The sequence below is a fragment of the Artibeus jamaicensis genome, unplaced genomic scaffold, assembly GCF_021234435.1.
Source record: "Artibeus jamaicensis isolate MK-2021 breed Jamaican fruit bat unplaced genomic scaffold, CSHL_Jam_final contig_332, whole genome shotgun sequence".
Classification (NCBI taxonomy): Eukaryota; Metazoa; Chordata; class Mammalia; order Chiroptera; family Phyllostomidae; genus Artibeus; species Artibeus jamaicensis.
In genome coordinates, this window is record NW_026521788.1 from 16,315,348 (window position 1) to 16,336,376 (window position 21,029).

The 21,029-nt window shown below is 37.8% G+C and overlaps 2 protein-coding genes across 8 annotated transcripts in view; one reads left to right on the plus strand and one right to left on the minus strand.

The window, feature by feature from the left end:
• Positions 1–7,517, plus strand: part of NRBF2 (nuclear receptor binding factor 2) — a 42,616-nt gene extending 35,099 nt beyond the window's left edge. The window contains exon 5 of the transcript XR_008391353.1: positions 6,683–7,517. The gene's annotated coding sequence lies outside the window, so the exon portion shown is untranslated. The remainder of the gene's footprint in view (positions 1–6,682) is intronic.
• JMJD1C (jumonji domain containing 1C) overlaps positions 1,826–21,029 on the minus strand; it is a 311,987-nt gene continuing 292,783 nt past the window's right edge. For 5 of the 7 annotated variants that reach the window (XM_053664018.1, XM_053664019.1, XM_037158687.2 and 2 more), the window contains 8 exons: positions 20,455–20,623; positions 19,531–19,621; positions 18,682–18,812; positions 18,257–18,379; positions 13,629–13,768; positions 11,627–11,803; positions 3,969–4,100; positions 1,892–3,658 (listed from right to left, as the gene is read on the minus strand). In XM_053664018.1, the coding sequence (XP_053519993.1) occupies positions 3,569–3,658; positions 3,969–4,100; positions 11,627–11,803; positions 13,629–13,768; positions 18,257–18,379; positions 18,682–18,812; positions 19,531–19,621; positions 20,455–20,623 (1,053 nt within the window). In that variant the 3' untranslated portion in view covers positions 1,892–3,568. Of the gene's footprint in view, positions 3,659–3,968; positions 4,101–11,626; positions 11,804–13,628; positions 13,769–18,256; positions 18,380–18,681; positions 18,813–19,530; positions 19,622–20,454; positions 20,624–21,029 lie in introns of all 7 variants that reach the window. The other 2 variants (XM_037158683.2, XM_037158682.2) reach the window with 2 other exon arrangements.

A 21,029-nucleotide genomic window follows, 5' to 3' on the forward strand; every position in this document is an offset into this window, starting at 1 on the left:
AATTTTCCGTGTTCTGGCTGTTTTGTGTTGCTAATATTTAGTTGTCCCTAAACTTGGTTGTGTGAGAAGGCACGGCAAATCCACCTATACCTCCATCTTGGAAGAAGTCAGAAAGTGTTTTCTGATGCAAGAGAATCTAAGACAAAAGAGAAGTGAAAGGTGGAACAGTATGGACATCGTGGGTGTGTTTTGGAGAAAAGAAAGGTACAAAACAATGTTGTGCATCAGCTCTTGGTAACCTTGTATTCATACAATGGTGCAACTCAAAACCTAACTGTGCAAAGGATGTGATTTACAAGTGTGAAGGCCGAGGCAGTAGGGAGCAGTGCCGTGCTGCCCCAGTTGCTGAGGTTCTGGGGTGCAAGTAAGAACTCAGGTAGGACCAGGGATAGTTCAGCCAATTCAGTCCTGGTCGTGGAGTGCCAGCGTGAGTCCTGAAGATGTAAAAGCTCCAATGTAAGGGTGACAGTTCAACAGGTTTCCTAAAGTTCATATTGGCAAAGGCATGAAGTTGGCCAGATGAGGTTACAGTGGAGACCAAGAACCAGGACAGGACCCAAGAGAGATCATTGTTTTATTATTTAAAAATTTTTATTTTTGAGGGGAGAGGGTTAAGGAGAAACATTAATTGGTGCCTCCCATATACAACCCAACCAGGAATTGAACCCTCAACCAAGGCATGTGCCCTGACTGGGAATTGAACTGGTGACCTTTCAGTGTACAGGATGATGCTCCAACCAACCACCAGGGTGAGAGATCAGTTTTAGATCAGGCGCATGCTGTTTTCCCTCTGAGATGGCTGGCCTTTTTACGTCTATGAATATACTGCTTGTTGAAGCACCATGTGGTTTTCAAACTGGAATTAGCAGCTCTCATCCAGGTCAGTCTGGTAAGCATGGATCTACCTAGTGTGTGCCAAGCAAGTGAAAGCTCGCCAATTTATTGTGAAGCACACGAAAAGGGTATGTAACCAGTGAATGTTAAGGCCAAGTTTCCTGAGAATGGCTCTCTCCTGATAAACATTGTGCCGCAAAAACTTCAAGAATAAAAGTAGGAGACTGGTGAAATGGACCAGGAAGAGCTAACTGGTGGACGTTGACCCAAGTCAAGAAAGGCAGCACCATCACGATGGAGAAGCACCTGAGGATGCCAGTCACCAGCCTAGGGCGGTGGGCGGTTCGGTCAGACCTCTCACGAGGGCAGGTAAGTAACACTCAGTGGCTGGTATTTTATATGCAGTAGTGAGTGAAGGACTATAAAATATGCTCACCAGTTGCTACTATACTTGTTTGTATTTTAAACACTGAACTACAGTAGTGTTTTTAAGTTGATGAAGAGTAAACTCCCACTTAAATTTTTTTTTCTGCCTTTGCTAGGTCTTACCTTATAACTGAGTTCAGCTCTGTACTGCATGGATTGGCTTCAACTGACCGAAAGGCTAGTTGCATGGATTGACTTCAGTGTAGGAATCTTACTAAGCTATGAAAATAGAGCTACTTAATTTGTAGGGAAGTGCTGATTTGTCCAAGTTGTATTAAGTGGGATTCATTGTGATGCTTCTGCATTTGAGGCAACTAACATTGTTGCCTCAAATGTTAGTTGAAAATAGCATGCTGTGTAATTTAGCCTGTGGTAACGGTGACAAATAACTGTCTAAACAAACGGTTTATCATAATACAGTTTTTTGAGGGCTTGCAACACTGTTTTTAAGTATGTTAAAGGCTTAAACCATTTAACTTGTGCTCCGAAGTAACTGTAATATAATCTTAGTAGTAGAGATTATGAAGTTTTACTTGTATGTTTGTCATGTTTACAAGCTTAAATGTGGATACCAGAATTCAAACATTCTTTAAAAGTATGTATCTCCTTAATATACTGATCACAAAGCCAAAAAAAAGTTTGAAATTTACAAAAGAAAGTTCTTGTTTATTCATCAGCCTAACTTCCCCCCTTAGACAACAGTTGTCATCCATCCCATTAGCCAAGACAGTGGACGTAACACATAAAAACTAAGCAACCTGCAAGGTTACAATGTGGGCTTCCCACTTTTTCAAGTATGCTTCCTAAATGGGAAGAAAAGGCTGGTAGAGAGCCAACTTGAGATGGAGAACACAATAGTGTACAGATGGTGTGTTGTAGAACTGTGCAATTTTGTGACTGTCACCACAATAAATTCATAAAAAAGAAAAAAGGCGATTTCCTCAATATTCTGCAGATGCCAATGGAGGGCTGGATATTTTCAGTAAAATTCAAATGGTAGGACTGTGTGACCCTCAAACAATTCAGTGGTTAACAGCAGTCACCTATTAAAGCCAAGACTCCAAATTAAAGCAACTTATCAAGGTCACACAGAAAGTAGAAACACTATTCAATCCAGACGGACCAACTTCAGGCTCTTCCTTCAACCCTCAACAGTTACTGGCAGCTATCTCTGCTGTGAAAACTGATTTGAAAGGGCATATTCTCATAATCGCAGCTTTTAAAATTAACGTGGGGGTTCTGTTTTCAATTAAATGTGTTCATAAATGACAAGCGATGGAGCTCCCTGTCTTCTTTTCAGTTGGGCCATTAGGACAAGTAAGCTGAGGCACCTAGGTGTTACAGTCCATAAAGTCTGAAGAAAGTGGAAAAAAGCTGCTAAGAATAAAAGCCATGGGGGAAATGTTTCAGCAAAGAGCACAATGTCCCAAGAAAATGCTGATAAACCACCTGGATTATGAAGAAGCCAGCCCATTTTTGATAAAGTCCTTTTAATGAAAAATGTAAAACCCCTTTCAACTTGAATGTACAAAGCCATATGTAACACTTGCACTTAACAAATAAAAGCAAGTCAATGTTTTAAAAAAATACATCATTAAATGTATATATGTATATATTTACATAGCATATTAAGTTTAATATTTAGCTTTAAAAGTTCACATAAATTTTTAGCAAAATGAGACAATTTTAAATAAATTACACCTTTTGAAAATGTTTAATTGTACAGTCAATAGCTTCAACAAAATATTGAAGTGTCTGTATTTAGTATCTGCTTTATATACTTTATATTTTACAATTTTTACAATTATTTGGCAGTAATTTTCTGATTATGACATGAATGCTGTGCGATTCAGCAATTTCCCAAATGCAGGCGATAGCTGGTGTTCGTGTCCTATTCTCACAGTAACTGTCTCAATGTAGTGAAAAATATCGGTTATTTTAGTAAACTGTACAAGGTCACATTTACACTTGATCAACAATATAGCATAGAATTTCGTATTTTTTTCCAAAAATAAATACATCATTTTAAATCTGGCATTTTCACAAACATCATATACACTATAATACAAAAAACAGCTACGAAGTGCTGCTTTTTAAATGTAGCTTGTTTTAATAACTAACATTTACTCATAGGAGCTGCGACTGATGCTATACTGCCGTGGTGTCAGTAACAAGTAATTACTACAGAGAGAATTTCTTGGCACTGATGGTTTATGAAGTTTAAGTCAGGGTACATCTGTATATCATCATTCAAGAGGAAGTCATCCCACTCCAGTGGTGCACAAACAGCGAACTGGATGGAACGCACCTAATTTTCTTCCATATCCTCTGTTTCATCTTCATGTATTTTCAAAGCTCTCACCGTTTCCTTCACTGCATGATATAAGATGTTTTTAACCTGAAAGAGATGTTTTAGAATTATGCTAGGATTTCTACTCACTTTAGCTGGAGATGAAATAATAAATGAAAACTGTTGCATTAAAATAATTTTTTAAAGGAAAGTCAAATTCAAGAGAAATAAGTGTCAGTGTTAAAAAATATTAAACCAAAAGCTAAAATCAGGACCACTAAAAATTATACAGTTAGGTGCTTACTGATGCCAATCTCTGGCCATTACCCTAAGTTGACAAACGAGGCTGTGACTGTCCAAGCTGGTGTGCACGTATCACAGCTCTGAGTATAAAAACCTGCGACATGGCCGCTCTCACCTGCAGTTTATCATCATAGTTGATTTCATCCTTCAAAAGCCTCAGTTCCTGTGTTAAATGAAATGACTGTACGAGATGTTCCGGAGACACAAAGTCTTCAGTTACCTGAATGCAGCTGTGAAAATTCTGTACCTACCCCCAAAGAGAATACAATGTAAATTTTAGGAGGTGGAGATAAAGAAAAGCAAAGTTGCACAGTAACAGTAAACACAAAGAACAGTTCACCAGAAACTTACAATATTTTCTCCAAAATATCAAAGGCATTTCAAAGCAAAAGACCACATTTTGTGGGAAAGTCCTATTGCTGAAAAACTTCATGTAAAGTGACTCTGTAAATTGAGTATTTTTAAATGATGAAAGGAATGTTTCCAGGAATCCTTCAGGGAGGCCAATAAACAGATCCTAAGTCGATTTTGTTAAGGTGGATTTTTTGGTGTTACTTAAATAGAAGGTGCTAACTGGAAAGTCTCTGTTTTACTAAGTGCAATCAGCCTTGATGTTTGCCGCTACTCCTTGGGCTGCTGTTAGCTTTGGTCCTTTCACTGCGAACTTTTGGACCAAGAGAATAAATGAAAGAAAAGGAAATGAAACTTAGTTTAATTATTTGTGAGGAACTGGGGTGGAAACTGTTGTTCTAGACAGATAATACTGACCACCAGAGTTTGAGAATTAGGCTGGGATTTTGTTTGTTTGTGCCTTTCTTTCAAATTAACTAATGAGAGATAACCTTCAGTTTCCCAGTGGCATCAGTACAACTGCTTTTCAACAGCTGTCCCTCTCCTGACTAATGGTTTTCACAAGAAGCTGGTGCATGTGTGTTATTGGTTGAACATGTACCAGCTGACTGCACACGCGTCACTATTTCATAGAACTTTCTGTTAATGATCGTATGACACAGAGGACCAAGCTCATCCAGTCTCGATTTTGTGAGGGTTGTAGGTTGTCTTCTAGTGATATTGAAAATGGTAAAATTCTGGGAAAGGAGAAATAAAAGACCTAATTGGTGACAGAGTAACAGAATTCCAATTCCTCCTCTGGGCGAAACGATCACCTGAACAGCTGCTGACATCTGCAGGGTTCTTTAAGTGGCACAGAGCCTCTATGGAGAACTAGAGAGCATATATCTCTACCTAGTTTATTCATATCTCTATATGGATATGAATGAACATTCTCTTCCTTTTTAATCATTAGGTTGTTGGTTCCTCTGCAGGACGAACGCAGGGGATGCCCCACAATTTCAGCACTGCTGTGCACTCTCACTGGGTCTTCCCTGTGTGTCTGTAGAACAATGCTCTGTATTTCACAGAGCAGGAAACTAAGGACAGGAGGTTTGGCTCCTGTTCCAAAACAAATCAGCCAATACATGGCAGGTCAACAGGAACCCAACTCCTGCGACATCCTCCTAACAGGCCTACTTTAACTCAGGTCACACCAGCACACACAGCCTCCAAGTGCCTCATCTTTTGCTTTTTTAAACATGCCCTGGAGGTATTAAGTCCTTCAACAGTTTTAGCAGGTACAATTTAGCACATCTAACTACATCTTTATAAATTCTCTCTTCATTGGTATTATAATTTTGTTTATACATCATTTTCCTGTTTTCCTTTAGCTCTTAGACTTTAAGTCAACTGTCTTAAATGTGCCACGGCCTACTAAGTCCAAAATCTGGGCCCCCTCACCTCAGGGCAAGCTTCTGCTGTTCTATTTCCCCCTAAGAACAGGCCATTCTTTCCCGTCATCTGTGTATGTTGTGTAACTTTTTTTGAAAGCTGGACATTACAATATGGTAAGTGGAAATCTGATTCTCCCCCACCTCAGGTTTTGTTGCTGTTGATTGTTTAGGGCTATAGCCATCCATTTTGTGGCTTTTTCCAAACCATTTCACAAACACTGTATTCCTTGTCAAGTGTGATCACTAAAGTCTGTTCTGTCATCTCAGTGGTCAGCCAGTGACCTCCTGAAATGCCCCCAATCAGCTGCCCTTTTCTTAATTAAGCAGTCCCCTGGTTGATAAGTCTTGGATTAGACTTCAGAGTTCTGAAAGAGCTGATTCTGTTTTTGCCAGTTTATGGATGCCTTAAAATAACTTTCCAACAGTGACTTTTATTAGCACTTACAAGATGCTATTCATGTTTCCTAATGACTTCAACCTGACTTACTATGCTTAAAGATGTAAGGGTTAGTTTGGAGAGACAAGATTCAGTTTTAAAGGGGAATGCATCTAACATCTCATTCCACTTAACCCTTTCTTTGGCCAGCTTTCAGTCATTTACGTTTCACTTCCTTGACAGACTGTTTTATTCAAACTTGTCTTAAAGAATCAGTTGTTACTAGGAAATATAACTTTTTCCTGTTCATAATAATAAGGTTATTATCTTGATGCTGTGACTGACATATATACACAGCAACTTACTTGTGAGAACTTAAGAGTTTAAAGGTTTTGCCAAAGTACTTTTTAGTCACATGAATGAACTTACTATAAATGACCAAACTCAGTAACTCAAAAGTTAAGGTAAATTTTATCATAGAAAATTTTATGTTAATTGAAAAAACCTGCCATTTAAAATAAAGGGTACTATAAATCTTAAGATACCAGATATGAGACAAATTGAATCCCAGAGGTCAGGGTCCACCTGCTCCACCTACGGATACAGGGGTTTCAGATTTTTCATGTTTGCCAACAGATTAAATTTTTTTTGTTTTATTGATTCTAGGGAGCAGAGAGGAAACAGAGAGAGATAAACATCAACTGGTTGCTTCCTGCATGTGCCCCGACTGGGTACTGAACCCACAACCCAAGTACATGCCCTGACCAGGAATCAAACCTGCAACCTTCCAGTTTGCAGGAGGAGGCCCAACCAACCCAGCCACACCCACAAGAGCTAACAGATGATTTTTAAAGTCTGTAATTCTAGTTTTAGAATTGAAAGAGGGCTGCAGCTATGCCACTTTACCTCAGCTGGCTGTGATATTCATCTGAACACCCCAGCAGAGCTTCCTGTTTTCTGTTTGGAGTCTCAGAATGCTCCGTAATGACAAATGAAAGAACAAAACATAGTGTGCGTTCCCTTAGCGCTGCTGGCCCCTGCCGTGAAGTTTCCTTATGATGAAACAGGTTTTTTGTAAGTATCTTGGGTTTTCAAAAGCATCCTATTTGTGTGATTTTCAAAGTGTGGTCCCCAAATGGTGGTAGTATCAGTGTCATCTGGGACCTTTATATATAAAAATGTAATATTTTGGGTTCCTCTTCAGACCCATGGAGTCACATGTTCTGGGGTTGGGGCCTGGCAATCTGTGTTTTATTTTAATCAAGTGCTCCAGGAAATTCTAGTGTTTGCTAACCTATGAGGAGTACTCTGAAGTAAGAGAAGTACTGACTTCAGAGTTTGGGATTATTTTAAGGGCCACAGGCAGTTATTGCAAGTGCTGAAGCCACCAAGAAAAAACTTTCAGGACCTCTAAGGACTGAATAAACTGTAAATAATAAAGCATCTCAAATCCAACTCCATATTGTGAACAGTTATTCCTTTCAATTCTCGCTCCAACCACATCGCCACAGCTCGCTGAGTCATGAACTACACCCTCTCCACAGAGGACAGGTGCCTGTGCTCTCATCACACCACACGAGGGGAGCAAGGCCAAAGTTCCTCTGCTTCCAGCTGGCAAATCTGTGCCAAAATAAGCAGCACAGAAGTTTTTGTCTTGGAACACTATCAAATTCAGTGGTAAAGTTCAGAACAGAATTTGCCAGTTTAGGACATACATGCTGCCTCAATCTATGTAAGTGTAACATCTTTTTACCTAGATGAAATTTAGTCTCTATAATCTAAGGGAAATTTCTACATCTCAAAACACATTTTCCTATGTACTTAAGTGTACAGTCACAATTGGAAGTTGAGTCCAACCTAAGTAAACTTTCTGAAATAGTCAAAGACATAGGAAATTTGTAATTTCTAAAAAGAGCACTACACACATATATAAATAAATTATATATAATGAATAAAATCAATAAAATTATATACATATGAATAAATAAGTTATGGAAAATCACAATTTTGTTTTCATCTATACTTTGAGTAAAAACAGTATTGAGTGACATCTTCATGCCTTCAGGCTCCATAAATATTTAAGTGCATTTTTCTGGGCATGAGAGGAAGCAACAGAATAACCCTCCCGAAATTCCTGTCCTCATAAAGCTTATATTCCAGTGGGGGGGGGGGGGGGAGGCGGCTAAAAAAACAATCAACAAAATTAAATAACTTATGAAGCATATTGGTAGGTAATGAGAACCATGGAGAAGAACAAAGCAGGAACAATGGCAGGGAGATGGGGTACATAATTTGCCGGTTTAAAGTTGGGTGCCAGGGGAAGACCTCACTGAGAAGGTGACCTTTGAGAAAAGTCTTAAAGGATGCAAGGAGCAAGTTTTACCAGATGTCTGAGAGGAAAAAGAATTTTAGGCAAATGAATTCAGAAGTGCAGAGGCCCGGGAGTGGGAACATACTTTGTGTGTGTGAAAACGGTAGAGGGCAAGGAGGGAAGAGGGAAGGGCAGTGGGAGAGGCAGGCAAGGAGGGTGTGAGGGTGCACGTGGGCGTGTAGACACAGGATACAAACAGACTGCTGAGAGCCTCGTGAGGCTCTGAAGCACAGCGACATGGGAACTAAGCTTTTTCTTTTCTTTTTAATTTAAAAAAGATTTCATTTATTTTGAGAGAGAGGAGAAAGGAGGTAGAAGGGGGGAGGAAGGGGGGGGGAGAGAGAGAGAGAGAGAGACACCGATGCTAGAGAGAATCATCAGTTTGCCTCTCCCACCCCCTCAACAACTGGGATCCTGGTCCACAACCCAGGCAGGCGTGTACCCTGATGGTGAACTGAACCAGTGACCTTTAGCTTGGAAGGCCAGTGCTCAATCCACTAAGCCACACCAGCCAGGGGGGAGCTAAACTTTTTAACAGGATAACTACTAGAAAGTAGCAGCAGCAGAAAGACACGTACATGCACGAAATCTCTGTGGTAACAGTGGCTACCTCTGGAGGAGAGGCACTGGGGGCAGAGTTAAGAAAAACACAAATTTTCACTGTGAACACTTACAATGTTTGAATTTTCAAAAATCGTATCAATGTATTGTACTTTTCAAAAGAAAAATATTTTTAAAACAGTCTTTTCAAAAACAGTACTGGAACAAATGAATATCCATATGCAAAAAATGTGAGTCTTGATCCATACTTTGTACTATAAACAAAAATTAATTAAAAACAGAGACCTAAATGTAAAAATAACAACTATAAGAATTCTAAAACAAAACGCAAGAGAAAATCTTTGTAATCTTGGGCTAGGAAAAAAATTACAGATACAACAATAAAAGTATGATACATAAAAGAAGAAAACTGATGAATGAACTTCATCAAAATTTAAAAATGGCTCTTTGGAAGACACTTTTAAGAGAAGCCACATTCAGGAGAATATACTTGCAAAGTACCTAAGACATAAAGGGGTTATAAGTAGAATAAGGAACACTCATATCTCAGTGAGGAGAAAACTCAATTACAAAAACAGACAAAATATTTAAACACACATTTACCAAATGGTAAATAGTTACAGATGGTAAATAAGTGAACATGAACAGATGCTTAATATATTTAGATATTAAGAAATTGTAAATTAAAACCACCATGAGATACGTATGCACGCTTATTCAAATACTTAAAACCAAACTGACAATAAGCAGAAGAAATATAAGTCACAAACAGTGCTTTGGGGAATGGAGAATGGTACCACCACTGTGGGAAAAAGCCTGGTAGTTTCTTATAAATTATTCGCCCATTTACCATATGATCAAGGCAATCCCACTCCTCTGTATTTAAACAATGGAAATGAAAACCTATGTTCATATAAATAAGTGAACGTTTATAGTGCCTTTTTATTGCCCTAAACTGGAGACAGAAATGTTCAACTGGTAAATTAATAAACAAACAAAACAAACAAAAACTTTGGTACATTTACATATGAACAACTATACCCAGAAATAAAAAAGAAACAATTACTGACACACACAGTAAGGACAGAAACTCAAATGCATTACGTGAGTGACTCAAAGGCTGTGTGTTGTACAGCGTAGCTCCAATCATACAGGCAGATCTACAGGGACAGAAAACCGTGAGCGGTTGTAGAAATGCCGAGTGGGGAGAGAAGTTGACTAAAAAGGTGCAGGAGGCAGTTTCCTGGACTGATGGAAGTGTCCTGTGTTTTAATTGTGTTGTCACCTAACCACCTGTCAAAACTTACCGAACCGTGTACTAAATAAGGGTGTATTTTAGTGCATGCAAAAAGGAAAGGAAAGGAAGAAGAAAAAAGCAGACCAACCTGCATCATCCAGTTCAACACTGAGAAAATGGATAATGGATAAACTGAACTGAACATGTGAGTAGGAATTTTCAAGACAACTTGTATTATCAAAGAATTATTTCTATTTATAAAAAGATTTACTGAACTGTTCTCTTAAATAGGCCACTCCTTGCAGGGCATATTCCATTTAGATACAGATTCACAGTTTTCTGATAAGAAGCAACAAGTCAACAAAATTATATGTGGGGTAAATCACAATTAAACCCGAATCATAAATGATCCAACATGCCTGAGATAATCATGCAAGTCCATGGGAAAATAAAACAATTTAACATAATATGTTAATGAAGGTATTTAATATACTTCCCCAGAAAGTTAACGTAGAGAAAAAGCTGGTATGTACTTATTATACTGTTATATTCCACTATCATAAATGCTATTTGAGAAACACAATGATAATCCTAACCCTAAACCCGACATCTTAAAAACTAAGCAACTATTACAACTTAAAGAATGTTTGTGCTATTATTATAATAGTGTCCCAAATGCTAAACAGACAGTAATTGCATATATAGTTATAGGAAGTGTGGGAAACTTTCCTTGGTCAAAGTGCACATGACATACACCTCAATTATCAGGCAGTAGAAGAGGTATGGAATCCAGTTTGAGGCAGACTAGCTTTTTGGGTTCTTGGGTTTCGTTTGTATGCTTTGGTACTGCCTGGCCTGAGTTGATCTGTGGTAGCTCTGGTTAATTCTAGGAGTCTTTTTGATGCTTTAACCCCAGCCTCCACACTCACCATCTAATTGTACTGTTCTAGGTGTTACAGAGTCAAGCCACAGAAACAAAGATGAGGTGTTTATTTTAGTTTTTAAGTTTTCTGGATCAACACTTATAGGTAAGAGGTACACTGAAAGCCTGAGTTTTGAAATGGTCTAGCAATAGTTCATTCTACTCACACTTAAGTGTGTTAGAAAATGTATGATCTTGAACTCTTAATATACCCCCTCCCATGGAAAGTTTTCAACAATGGAGAACTGCATATGTAATACAGTAAGTCCTCACTTAATGTTGTCAATAGGTTCTATGATTTTCAGCAAAACCATATACAATGAAGCTGATTTTACCAGAGGCTAACTGATAGAAACAAGAGTTAAATTCCTATGGCATACTGAAACATTACTTGAGGACTTGCTGTACCTACCACCCCCCCACAAAGTCTTAAAAATTAGATTTCAACCCACTAAATCAGAGACAATGCAAAAATGGAAATATGACTGATGTTCAAACAAGTTATAAGTTTTTATGTACCTGATGAAGTGTTCCTGCTGGTAAAATAATGGCATCACCAAGGAACTGAACAAGAGTGCAGGTTCTGACTCCATATTCCTCAAACAGTCTTTGACGGAGCTTTTTATTCACATACCAACTTTGATCACGTATTGGATCATGTTCTGGTAGAACTTCAAGGCCTTGCTCTTTTGAAATCTGAAATACAGATTAAAATGAAAATATATGTTCCAATATAAGTAAGGGAAATGGTAAATCCTGTTCTGTTAAATTTCATTCATTCATTCATTCAATTCCTTAATGTTGTTCAATTACAGTTCTCTGCATTTCCCCCCCACCCCTCCACCCTACCCCCAGCCAATCCCACCTTCCTCCCTTGCTTCCACCCTTCTCAATTTTCTTTACAAGTCTTCTGTTCTCAGAATCTTATGGAATGATTGAGATTAAGTTAGAGAAAATACTCTACAACAATTTGAAAAGCTAAAGGATGTTAAAACAACACTGCACACTGATATGCTGTTAACAGAGTGAATCATATTCTCTTCTCATCTTCTCCTTCCACTGTGAAGTTTGTATCCATTTGGTTCCCTCCTTATAATTGTTTCAGGAGTATAACACAAAGCCCTGGCTTGTGGGACTTGGTTGGATCATCATCCTGTAAACGGAGTGGTTGTTCTGGGATTCTTAATGGTTGTGGGTTCAATTTCCAGTCAGAGCACGTGCCTGGGTTGTGAGTTTGCTCCAAGGTCAGGGCACATGGGGAGAGATACCCGAACTATGTTTCTCTCTCGTATCGATGTTTCTTTCCCCTCTCTCCCCCCTCTCTCTAAAAATCAGTAAGCACGTCCTCAGGTGACGATGAAAAAAAAAAAAAAAAAAGAAGAAAGAGTATAATGCAGAGATGAGGAAAAGCTTAGTTTAGTACCTTTCCTCCCAAAGTCAAACCACGAATGCTCTTTTTTTTAAGGTAGGTACCGTATACCTTTTAAGATAAATACCTTGATAGTAAACCTCTGACCCTTGACAAATCAATTTCAAAGGGCCTTTCACTGTCCACTGAATAATCTTCTGCTTTAAAGAGCATGATTTACAATATTTTAAATTAAAATACTGGTGTTCTCTGGGATAAGATCACAGGGACCACATGAAGAAGAAAAGCTGCAATGATGGTTCCTTAAAAGAAACCCTTATAGTTAGAAAATTTATAAAGTATTTGAACAAAGGGTTTAATTATTTCAGATGAATGTGAACAACTAAATTAAAGGTACGATTACTCAAATCCCAGTCTATTCAAATAAGTATCAGAGAAATCAGATGTGATAGAATAGTATTCCCCAGGTAAACAACAAAAAATGTCAGTTAAAAAACAAAAGATCAATGGATTGAGCACGGGCCTGTGAACCAGACAATCGCGGTTCGATTCCCAGTCAGGGCACATGCCTGGGTTGCAGACCAGTTCCCTGCAGGCCAATTCCCAGCAGGGGACGCATGAAAGGCAACCATACATTGATGTTTCTCTCCCTCTCTTCTTCCCTTCCCCTCTAAATAAATAAAATCTTAAAACAAAACAAAACAAAACCAAAGAGATCCTACATTGTTTAGATATTTCTATGATACATTCATGTTTATATCCCAATCCCCATTCACTACTTTTCACCAAGGGTAACATCTGACTCGTCCACAGATTAGTTTTTGTTTTATTTTTAGAAGATTTTTAAAATTTATTTTTAAAGAGAGAAAGGGAGAGAAAAAGACAGGAAAAGAACATCAATGTGTGGTTCCCTCTCACACACCTCCTACCAGGACCTGGCCTGCAACCCAGGCACGTGTCCTGACAGGAAAGCAAACCAGGGGTGACCTTTTGGTTCGAAGGCTGGTGCTCAATCCACCGAGCCACACTAGCCAGGGCTGAAGCCACACCATCAAAAATTATTTAGTGACCTTATATTGAAGGCGAAACAAAGTTATACATTAAGTCCTTGCTCAAGGTGAAGAGATAAACTATTTGTAACCTAAATTATACCTTTTGAAGAAATTCCCTTATCTTATCAACGTCTTTCCCAGCATAAATATGCCACAAAGCACCAGGTATTTCACTTGAGTCCTTCAATCGTTTTCTTAAAATGTCATCCAAATCTTCTTCTTCAAATTTCTTGAGTATTCCTGAAAAATAGGAGAGCATTTTCTTTTTTTAAAAATAAACTAACTTACTAATTTATTTATTTGACAGAGACACTGATTTGCTGTTCCACTTATTTATGCATTCATTAGTTGCTTCTGGTATGTGCCCTGACTTAGGACCCAGCTCACAACCTTGGTGTGTAACGGTAACACTCTAACCCAGTGAGCCATATGGCCAGGGCCAAGAGAGTGTTTTGACACTGGTCAGTATAGACTACCAACAAGTATAGCTAAGTCTCCTAAAACTGATCTATCAGAGGCTGTATATTATTATTACCTCACTAGACTGGGATTCTTAAAGAGGACATAAACCCAAAATATCTTGTAATTCCTGGGAGATCTCACTTATTATTGGTTAAATTGTAATCAAATGCAAATGCCCTGTGAGTTGTGATTTTGAGGAAACATCACATGATTCTTCTAAACTGTTGGTAAACTAAAAACTGCACACGTATACATACATATGTATGAACAGAAAAAATGATAACTGTGGTTATTTCTAAGTGAAATATATAGGAAGGTCTTCTTTTCCAAATTCCTAATTTCACAATAATGAACATATTAAAGCAATGTTCTCTGAAGAGACGAAATCCACTGCCTGCTACAATGAATACATCAGATGTTTCCTAATTCGTGACAATAAAAGTGTTTTATCTTCAAAACTGACTGCAAGCTGAAAGGCACCAGAGGGATACAGGAAGAAACCGAAGTGTTTGATATCAAGCTGGGAGACAGCTTCCTCCCAGACAGAAATGTGGGCAGAGGGAACTGACCCTTTTCTGAACCCTCCCCCAGCAGAGCAACATAGCCAGTAGGTGGGGGCCCTACTGACAGTGTTTGCCACGCCCCTGGAAATCCCCAGACTCCATCCAACTCAACTGACAGGCCCAACCAAGTTCCTTTTCCATAGGAATGGCTGGTCTTGGCTCATGCTTTATAACTTCCTAAATCGCTTCAAACATGCAACAGCCAGCCTCAGTGAGCCCCCAGCCCCCCCATGTCTTGCTAAGTGGCCCCAGGCCCAGCACTAGCAGCAATCAGCTTGTCTTTGCCTGGGAAACTCCAAGCCCAGCACAAGTAGCAGCCATCTCCGATTGCTTTATATTTATAGTTCAGCCAGCGAAGCCCTGGGCAAAACACAGGTGGGGGTTGACCTTGGCCTGCCCTATCCAGAAAACCCCAAGGCCTGTGCACCAGGTGGACAGCTATAGACCATATGGGAGCACTGCTACCCTGTACCTGCACAGCTGATTCTTCATGGAGGGTGGGAACTGGTGGTCAGTGGTCACACCCAGTCCTTGAAGCTGACTAGACTGGGTAAATCTCTCCCATTAGCTGCCACAGCAATCAAGGTTCAACTAAAAGAGGAGGGGGTACTCAGCCCACAAAACAGGAGCACCTCAAGTATTAGCCTGACTTGGAACATAAGGAAGTAAAAAATAACCAATCAGAACAACAAGAAGAAAAAAAGATTTAAAATCAAGGATAGTATAAGCAACCTCTGGGACAACTTCAAGGAATCCAACATTTGTACCATAGGGATACCAAAAGGAGAAAAGATAGTGAGTAAGAAACTGGAAATCTATTTGAAAAAATAATGAGAAAAAACTTCCCTAATTTGGTGAAGGAAATAGACATGCAGGTCCAGGAAGCAGAGAGAGTCACAAACAAGATGGATACAAAGAGGCCCACTCTAAGACACATCATAATTAAAATGCCAAAGGTTAAAGGTAAACAGAGAATCTTAAAAGCAGCAAGAGAAAAGCAGTTAGTTACCACAGGGGAGTTCCCATAAGACTGTCAGCTGATCTCTCAAAAGAAACTTTGAAGGCTAGAAGGGACTGGCAAGAAATATTTAAAGTCACGAAGCAGGGACTTACAGCCAAGATTACTCTACCCAGCAACAGTATCATTTAGAATTGAAAGGCAGATAAACAGCTCCCCATACAATGGGTGATAATGAAGTAGTTCATTGTCACCAAACCATTATTATATGATATATTAAAGGGGCTAATTTAAAGAAAAACAAGATCAAAACTATGAACAGTAAAATGGCAAAAATATGTATCTATCAACAAATGTATCTAAAAAACAAAGGAAATAAGGAGAACAAAGATGGAACCATGAATACAAAGAGTGTTTTGATGGGTGCCAGACTAGAGGGAGGAGGGGGAAAATGGGTGAAGAGGTGAGGGGATTAAGAAGTACAAATAGGTAGTTACAGAATAGCCATGGAAATGGTAAGTACAGTAAAGGATATGGAGCAGCCAAAGAACCTATGGGTGACCCCTGGATACAAAGAATAGCCTGAGGGAATGGGGGCTGCTGGGTATATTGGGGCAATGGCAAAAAAATTGGGGCAACTGTAATAGCATAATCAGTCAAATATAATTTAATAAAAATAAAAATAGTAAAATTGGCTGCAAGGGTTTATTAAAACATTTATTAAGTGTTTACAATGTCTAGACACTGTCCTAGATTAGAATTAAGAAACATACAGTTGAGACCTTATAGAGTAAAAAAGAATATTAATAAATGTATGGAAATAAACAAAATTGTCGCATTGTAAGTGAAATCACGAAAGTACAGAAGTTCACAAAGACTGATTCAATTCTCAAATGTTATCTATGTAATGTATGTTTATAAAATGTTTTCCTAGAATATTACAGTTGATGGTTTTCGAATGTGTTTTCTTTACAAAATTATAACTTGGCAACCATACACAACATTTTCCAACAATTTTTCTTTAAATTTCATGGCTCTGCAAATTAAAAAAAAATTCTCACAGGGAAGAGAAAGTTTATTTTCATTAGTGAAGACTTCTAGGGGCAGATGACCATCTGAGTTACATTTTGAAGGTTAATGACAGGAATTTGTAGATGGAGGAAAAGAAAATCTATTAAGAAATAGTTTAAGTAGGTCAGTATTTCTTGATGTGTTTTAAGCATTATTACATCCCTACAACATTCCTTTTTCTGTGACCACCATCTGGCAAAAACTTTTAAGAGAGCTTAAGAATTAAAATGTTAATGAATGTTTTTGAAAAAGACCAAAAATTACGCTACAAATGGATGGGAGGTGTGCAGAAACAAAAATAAATAACAAAGTTCTAGCATTTGAGGACATGAAAGAACAACAGAGAAAAACATGCATAACCTCTGTATTGTAGGCTAAGTGTTTAGGGGATGATGTGAATAAAGTACAGTTAAGTATGGGAGACAATTACTCCTGCAGCACCACATGCTTTGAAAGCATAAATAATCTCAACCACAGATCACATATTTCTGTGTTAGAGCTGGGATTACAACTCAAGTATCCCTGACTCTTAGATCCCTGGGAGTTGGGGAGGCAACGAGTGTTTGTCTATTATAATCAATAGCAAAGAGAGCTGAAAGAGAAGGTAAAAAGTTCCTATAGTTTTGGGGGAATTTAGGAGGGGTACTACATAAGCTGTCAACTATACAGAAAGTTTAGTAAATACTATAATAAAACCCTAAGTCCTTGGCATTTAGGCACTAAACTGGAGGTGCATTCTGAGCTCCAGATACAGAAATGATGATCTAAGTGATGGTTGGAAGCCATCCATTTCACAGAAGTACATGTAAACTAGAGAGAAAATAAATAGTCTGTTGCTACTTCTTAAGGTATTAGGAACCAGGGAGTTAAGTATCAGAGGAGCCAAGGCCAGTATGTGAAGACCAAGTAGTGATTAACAGTGCCATTTACTACAGAGGTGGCAAATAATTAAAGGACCAGAAAAAAACTACTGAATTATTCCATTGTGACAGCCATAGCAAAAGTAGTTTCAGTGGGGTGGTAGGTATAGAGACCAACCTGTATTCAGCTGAAACGTGAAAGACAGCAAAGAATTTGTTATGAGGTCAGAAGCAATAGGATAGTGGCAAGGAAGATGTGGTCTGAAGGAGCTTTTCTTTTGAAAAAGAATAGTCCAGAGTATGCTCCTACTCTGAAGGAAAAAAAGCCAGCGAGAGGGAAAATTTAAAGGTCTACATCTATAAAGAAGAGAATAACAGATGGAACAAGGTTTCAGAGTAAAATCCAGAGGACAGAATGTGAAATGTATGTTGGATAGAAATGTTATTTCTACTTAAAGGAAATGGCCCCTTCTAAATGACACTGAAGGGGAAAAAAGTCATCTTCAGAGCCCTAGGCCTTAGTTTCTATTCTTTAATAAATGTTTATACGTGAACTTCATAGTCTATATTCAGTAACGCAGTATTTAATGATAGAAAAGGAACAAACAGAAATATCCACTTTTAAAATTAAAACTCCTATTATGTAAAAAGACAAGGAAATAAATTAATCACTTCTCAAACAGTAAAGATTAGAATATTCCTATATCCACTGTAATTCTTTTTGGAATCTTTGCTTTTAACACACATTCTGGATAATACTAGTGTGGGTGGTTATTCAACTGTTATTCCAAGCACCAGTATTAAGTTTCTTTACCTGCTTTTGAGAGAATGCCATTTCCTTTTGCTATGCCAACATAGACCAGAATATTTACAACATCAGATACTTCAATGTGGAGATTTGTTGTTCCTATATCATGATCTTTAGCTGCAGCTACACCTGTGTATGAAATAAAATGTTATTTGACAATTTTACATATTCCAAATCAGCTCTATGAGAGAAACTTAATTGTAATTTGAGTTTTACTCTCCTTGTTCCAAAACCTGTCCCCAAAACCCACAATTGATGAAATGTCTCATAAAATTCAAATCAATTGAAAAGAAAAACATTTTGCAAGGAATAGCAGGTACTTAATTATATACTGTCAGTTAACTCCTAATAAGTCATCACACAACTTATCTTTGAATACAGGTTAGTTAAAATTCAATTCCAAGTCAACAGAAATACAAATATATATGTACCATAGGCACTGCACAACCTGGGTCCTAGATCAGGGCGTACAAAAAATCCTGGCAAATGAGAGGCCAAATTGAGTTTTCCTTCTGGATTACAATATTCTGGCAATGGCAGGCTTTTTAAAAGATCTTCATATCTGAAAAATAACATTGATTTCTTCTGAATAAAAACTTACATTTTTACATGCATTCCAATATATAATTTTTAAGTTGATCAAGGTCTTACGGTTTTTGATAGGTAACACTTTCTGTGACTTCATTCAAAGTTTCAATGAATGCATAACACATGGGACTCAAAGAACAGAAGTGATACTGCAACTGCAATGCTGCCTAATCACTAACTAAAAGCACCATGATAGGGCCCCAAGTCCTTCACATGAGCATTCTTTCCTTTACTGACCTAACATAAACACTCTTTCCCACTGAGACTACAGAAAATCAGTTTTGTATTTTAGTTATTTATTTTAATTGAGTAAGAAAATCCCTAAAGGTCACATTTTTTTCTTCCTTATCTTATTTTGGGGTACAATCTCAGCTCAACCTCAAGAAGCTAGAAGTCAAAAACAAAACAAAACAAAACAAAAAAACCCCAAGTTTCACCCTGGCTGGTATAGCTCAGTAGACTGAACATGGGCTGTGAACCAAAGGGTCACCAGTTTGGTTCCCAGTCAGGGCACATGCCTGGGTTACAGGCCAGTTCCCAGCAGGGGATGCACAAGGGGCGACCATACCTTGATATTTCTCTCCTCTTCCCCTCTAAAGATAAATAAATAAAATCTTTAAAAATAATAAACAAACAAACAAACAAAATCTAAAAAAAAGAAAGAAAGAAAAAACAAGTTTCAAAAGACATACCTTGCTGGCATCATAGTCTTGAACTCTTCTCCTGAAGGGCAATCTTTCAATTTTAAAACAACTGTTTCTCCACTTTTCATTTTTTGCCGTTCTATAAAGAATGCAGTTAATTACTAAGAAGATAGTCTCTGCCTTTTTATTTTTATGTTTGGAGAAATGTAAAGTAAATGATAATTCAATTGTTACACAGTAGGTACTTAATATATGCTTATATGTTGGCTTCAGTTCTCATATACTTAGGTAGTTTTAAGACTTGCTCCTTATGTACATAAATTCTTTTAAAAATATTTCTATAATTGTTATAAAAATTACATTTTTGATTTCCAAAATGTTTCACATAGATATCACGATTCAATTTTCTAAGGCTTATGGGATTGCCAAAAAATATTCCCACTGTGATATAAGTAAACATAATTAAAAGACTTGCCAATGGCCAAAGGAAATTAAGTGTGGAGAATAAGAGTAGGACCCAGTCTCTCATTTCCAAGCACAGATGGTCCCTGACTTCAGATGGTTCGGCTAAACAGTTTTTCAATGGTGTAGAAAAAGCAGGAATTCAGTAGAAACTGTATTTCTAATTTTAAAATTTCATCATTTTTCCCTTTGCTCTATAGTAGGTTAATTGTGTTTATTTTGCCCAATGTAAGTAAAGTAATTAACACTTAAGGCAGACTGGGCTGAAGCTATGATGCTCTGTAGGTTAGGTGAATTAAAGACATTTTTGACATGATAATTTCAATTTACAATGAGTTTACCAAGATATAACCCAATTCTAAATTGATGTGTATCTGTACTTGTTTATTTTTATTAGACAACAAAGTAGTATACAAGCTTAAAAGATTAAATATCTGTTGTCTCTACAATTTATTGTTTGAGGGGTATATGTTAAACAAAAACAGTAAAACACACAAAAAAACAACATACTTGAAACTTCTTCAAAACCATCCCAGAACTCCTTAACATTGGCATTTGAAGTAATGCTGTCTTTGCAGTTCAGAAGATCAGCTTGGTGGTCTCCAAAATCAAGACTAATTGATTCTGCCTTCCACAAGCTCATGTTCATTTTCTTATGTACACCAGAAACCACTGCAGGCTTATGAATAGATAGATAGATACAAGTTAAAAGGTATATGGAAACTTCCAAAATTTTACACATACAACAAATGTTAAGTTTCAGTACTAATGACAAATTGTGAGAATTAAGAGACTATCAAAGATAGTTCCTGACCTGGAAAGATGTTCACAATAGATTGTCAAAAAGAAAAGGTGGTAAAAGAATACCATGTAGAGTACATTGCCATTTTTTAAAATAAAAAACATGGCAATTTTCAGGAAAGTGTAAAAGGCTATAGTAAAAATTTCATTTCTTGCACTGACTGGTGTGGCTCAGTGGGTTGGGTGTCACCCTGCAAACCAAAAGGTCACAGGTTCCATTCCCGGTCAGGGCACATGATTGGGTTGTAGACCAGGTCCCCAGTAGGGTTGTTATGGGAGAAAAC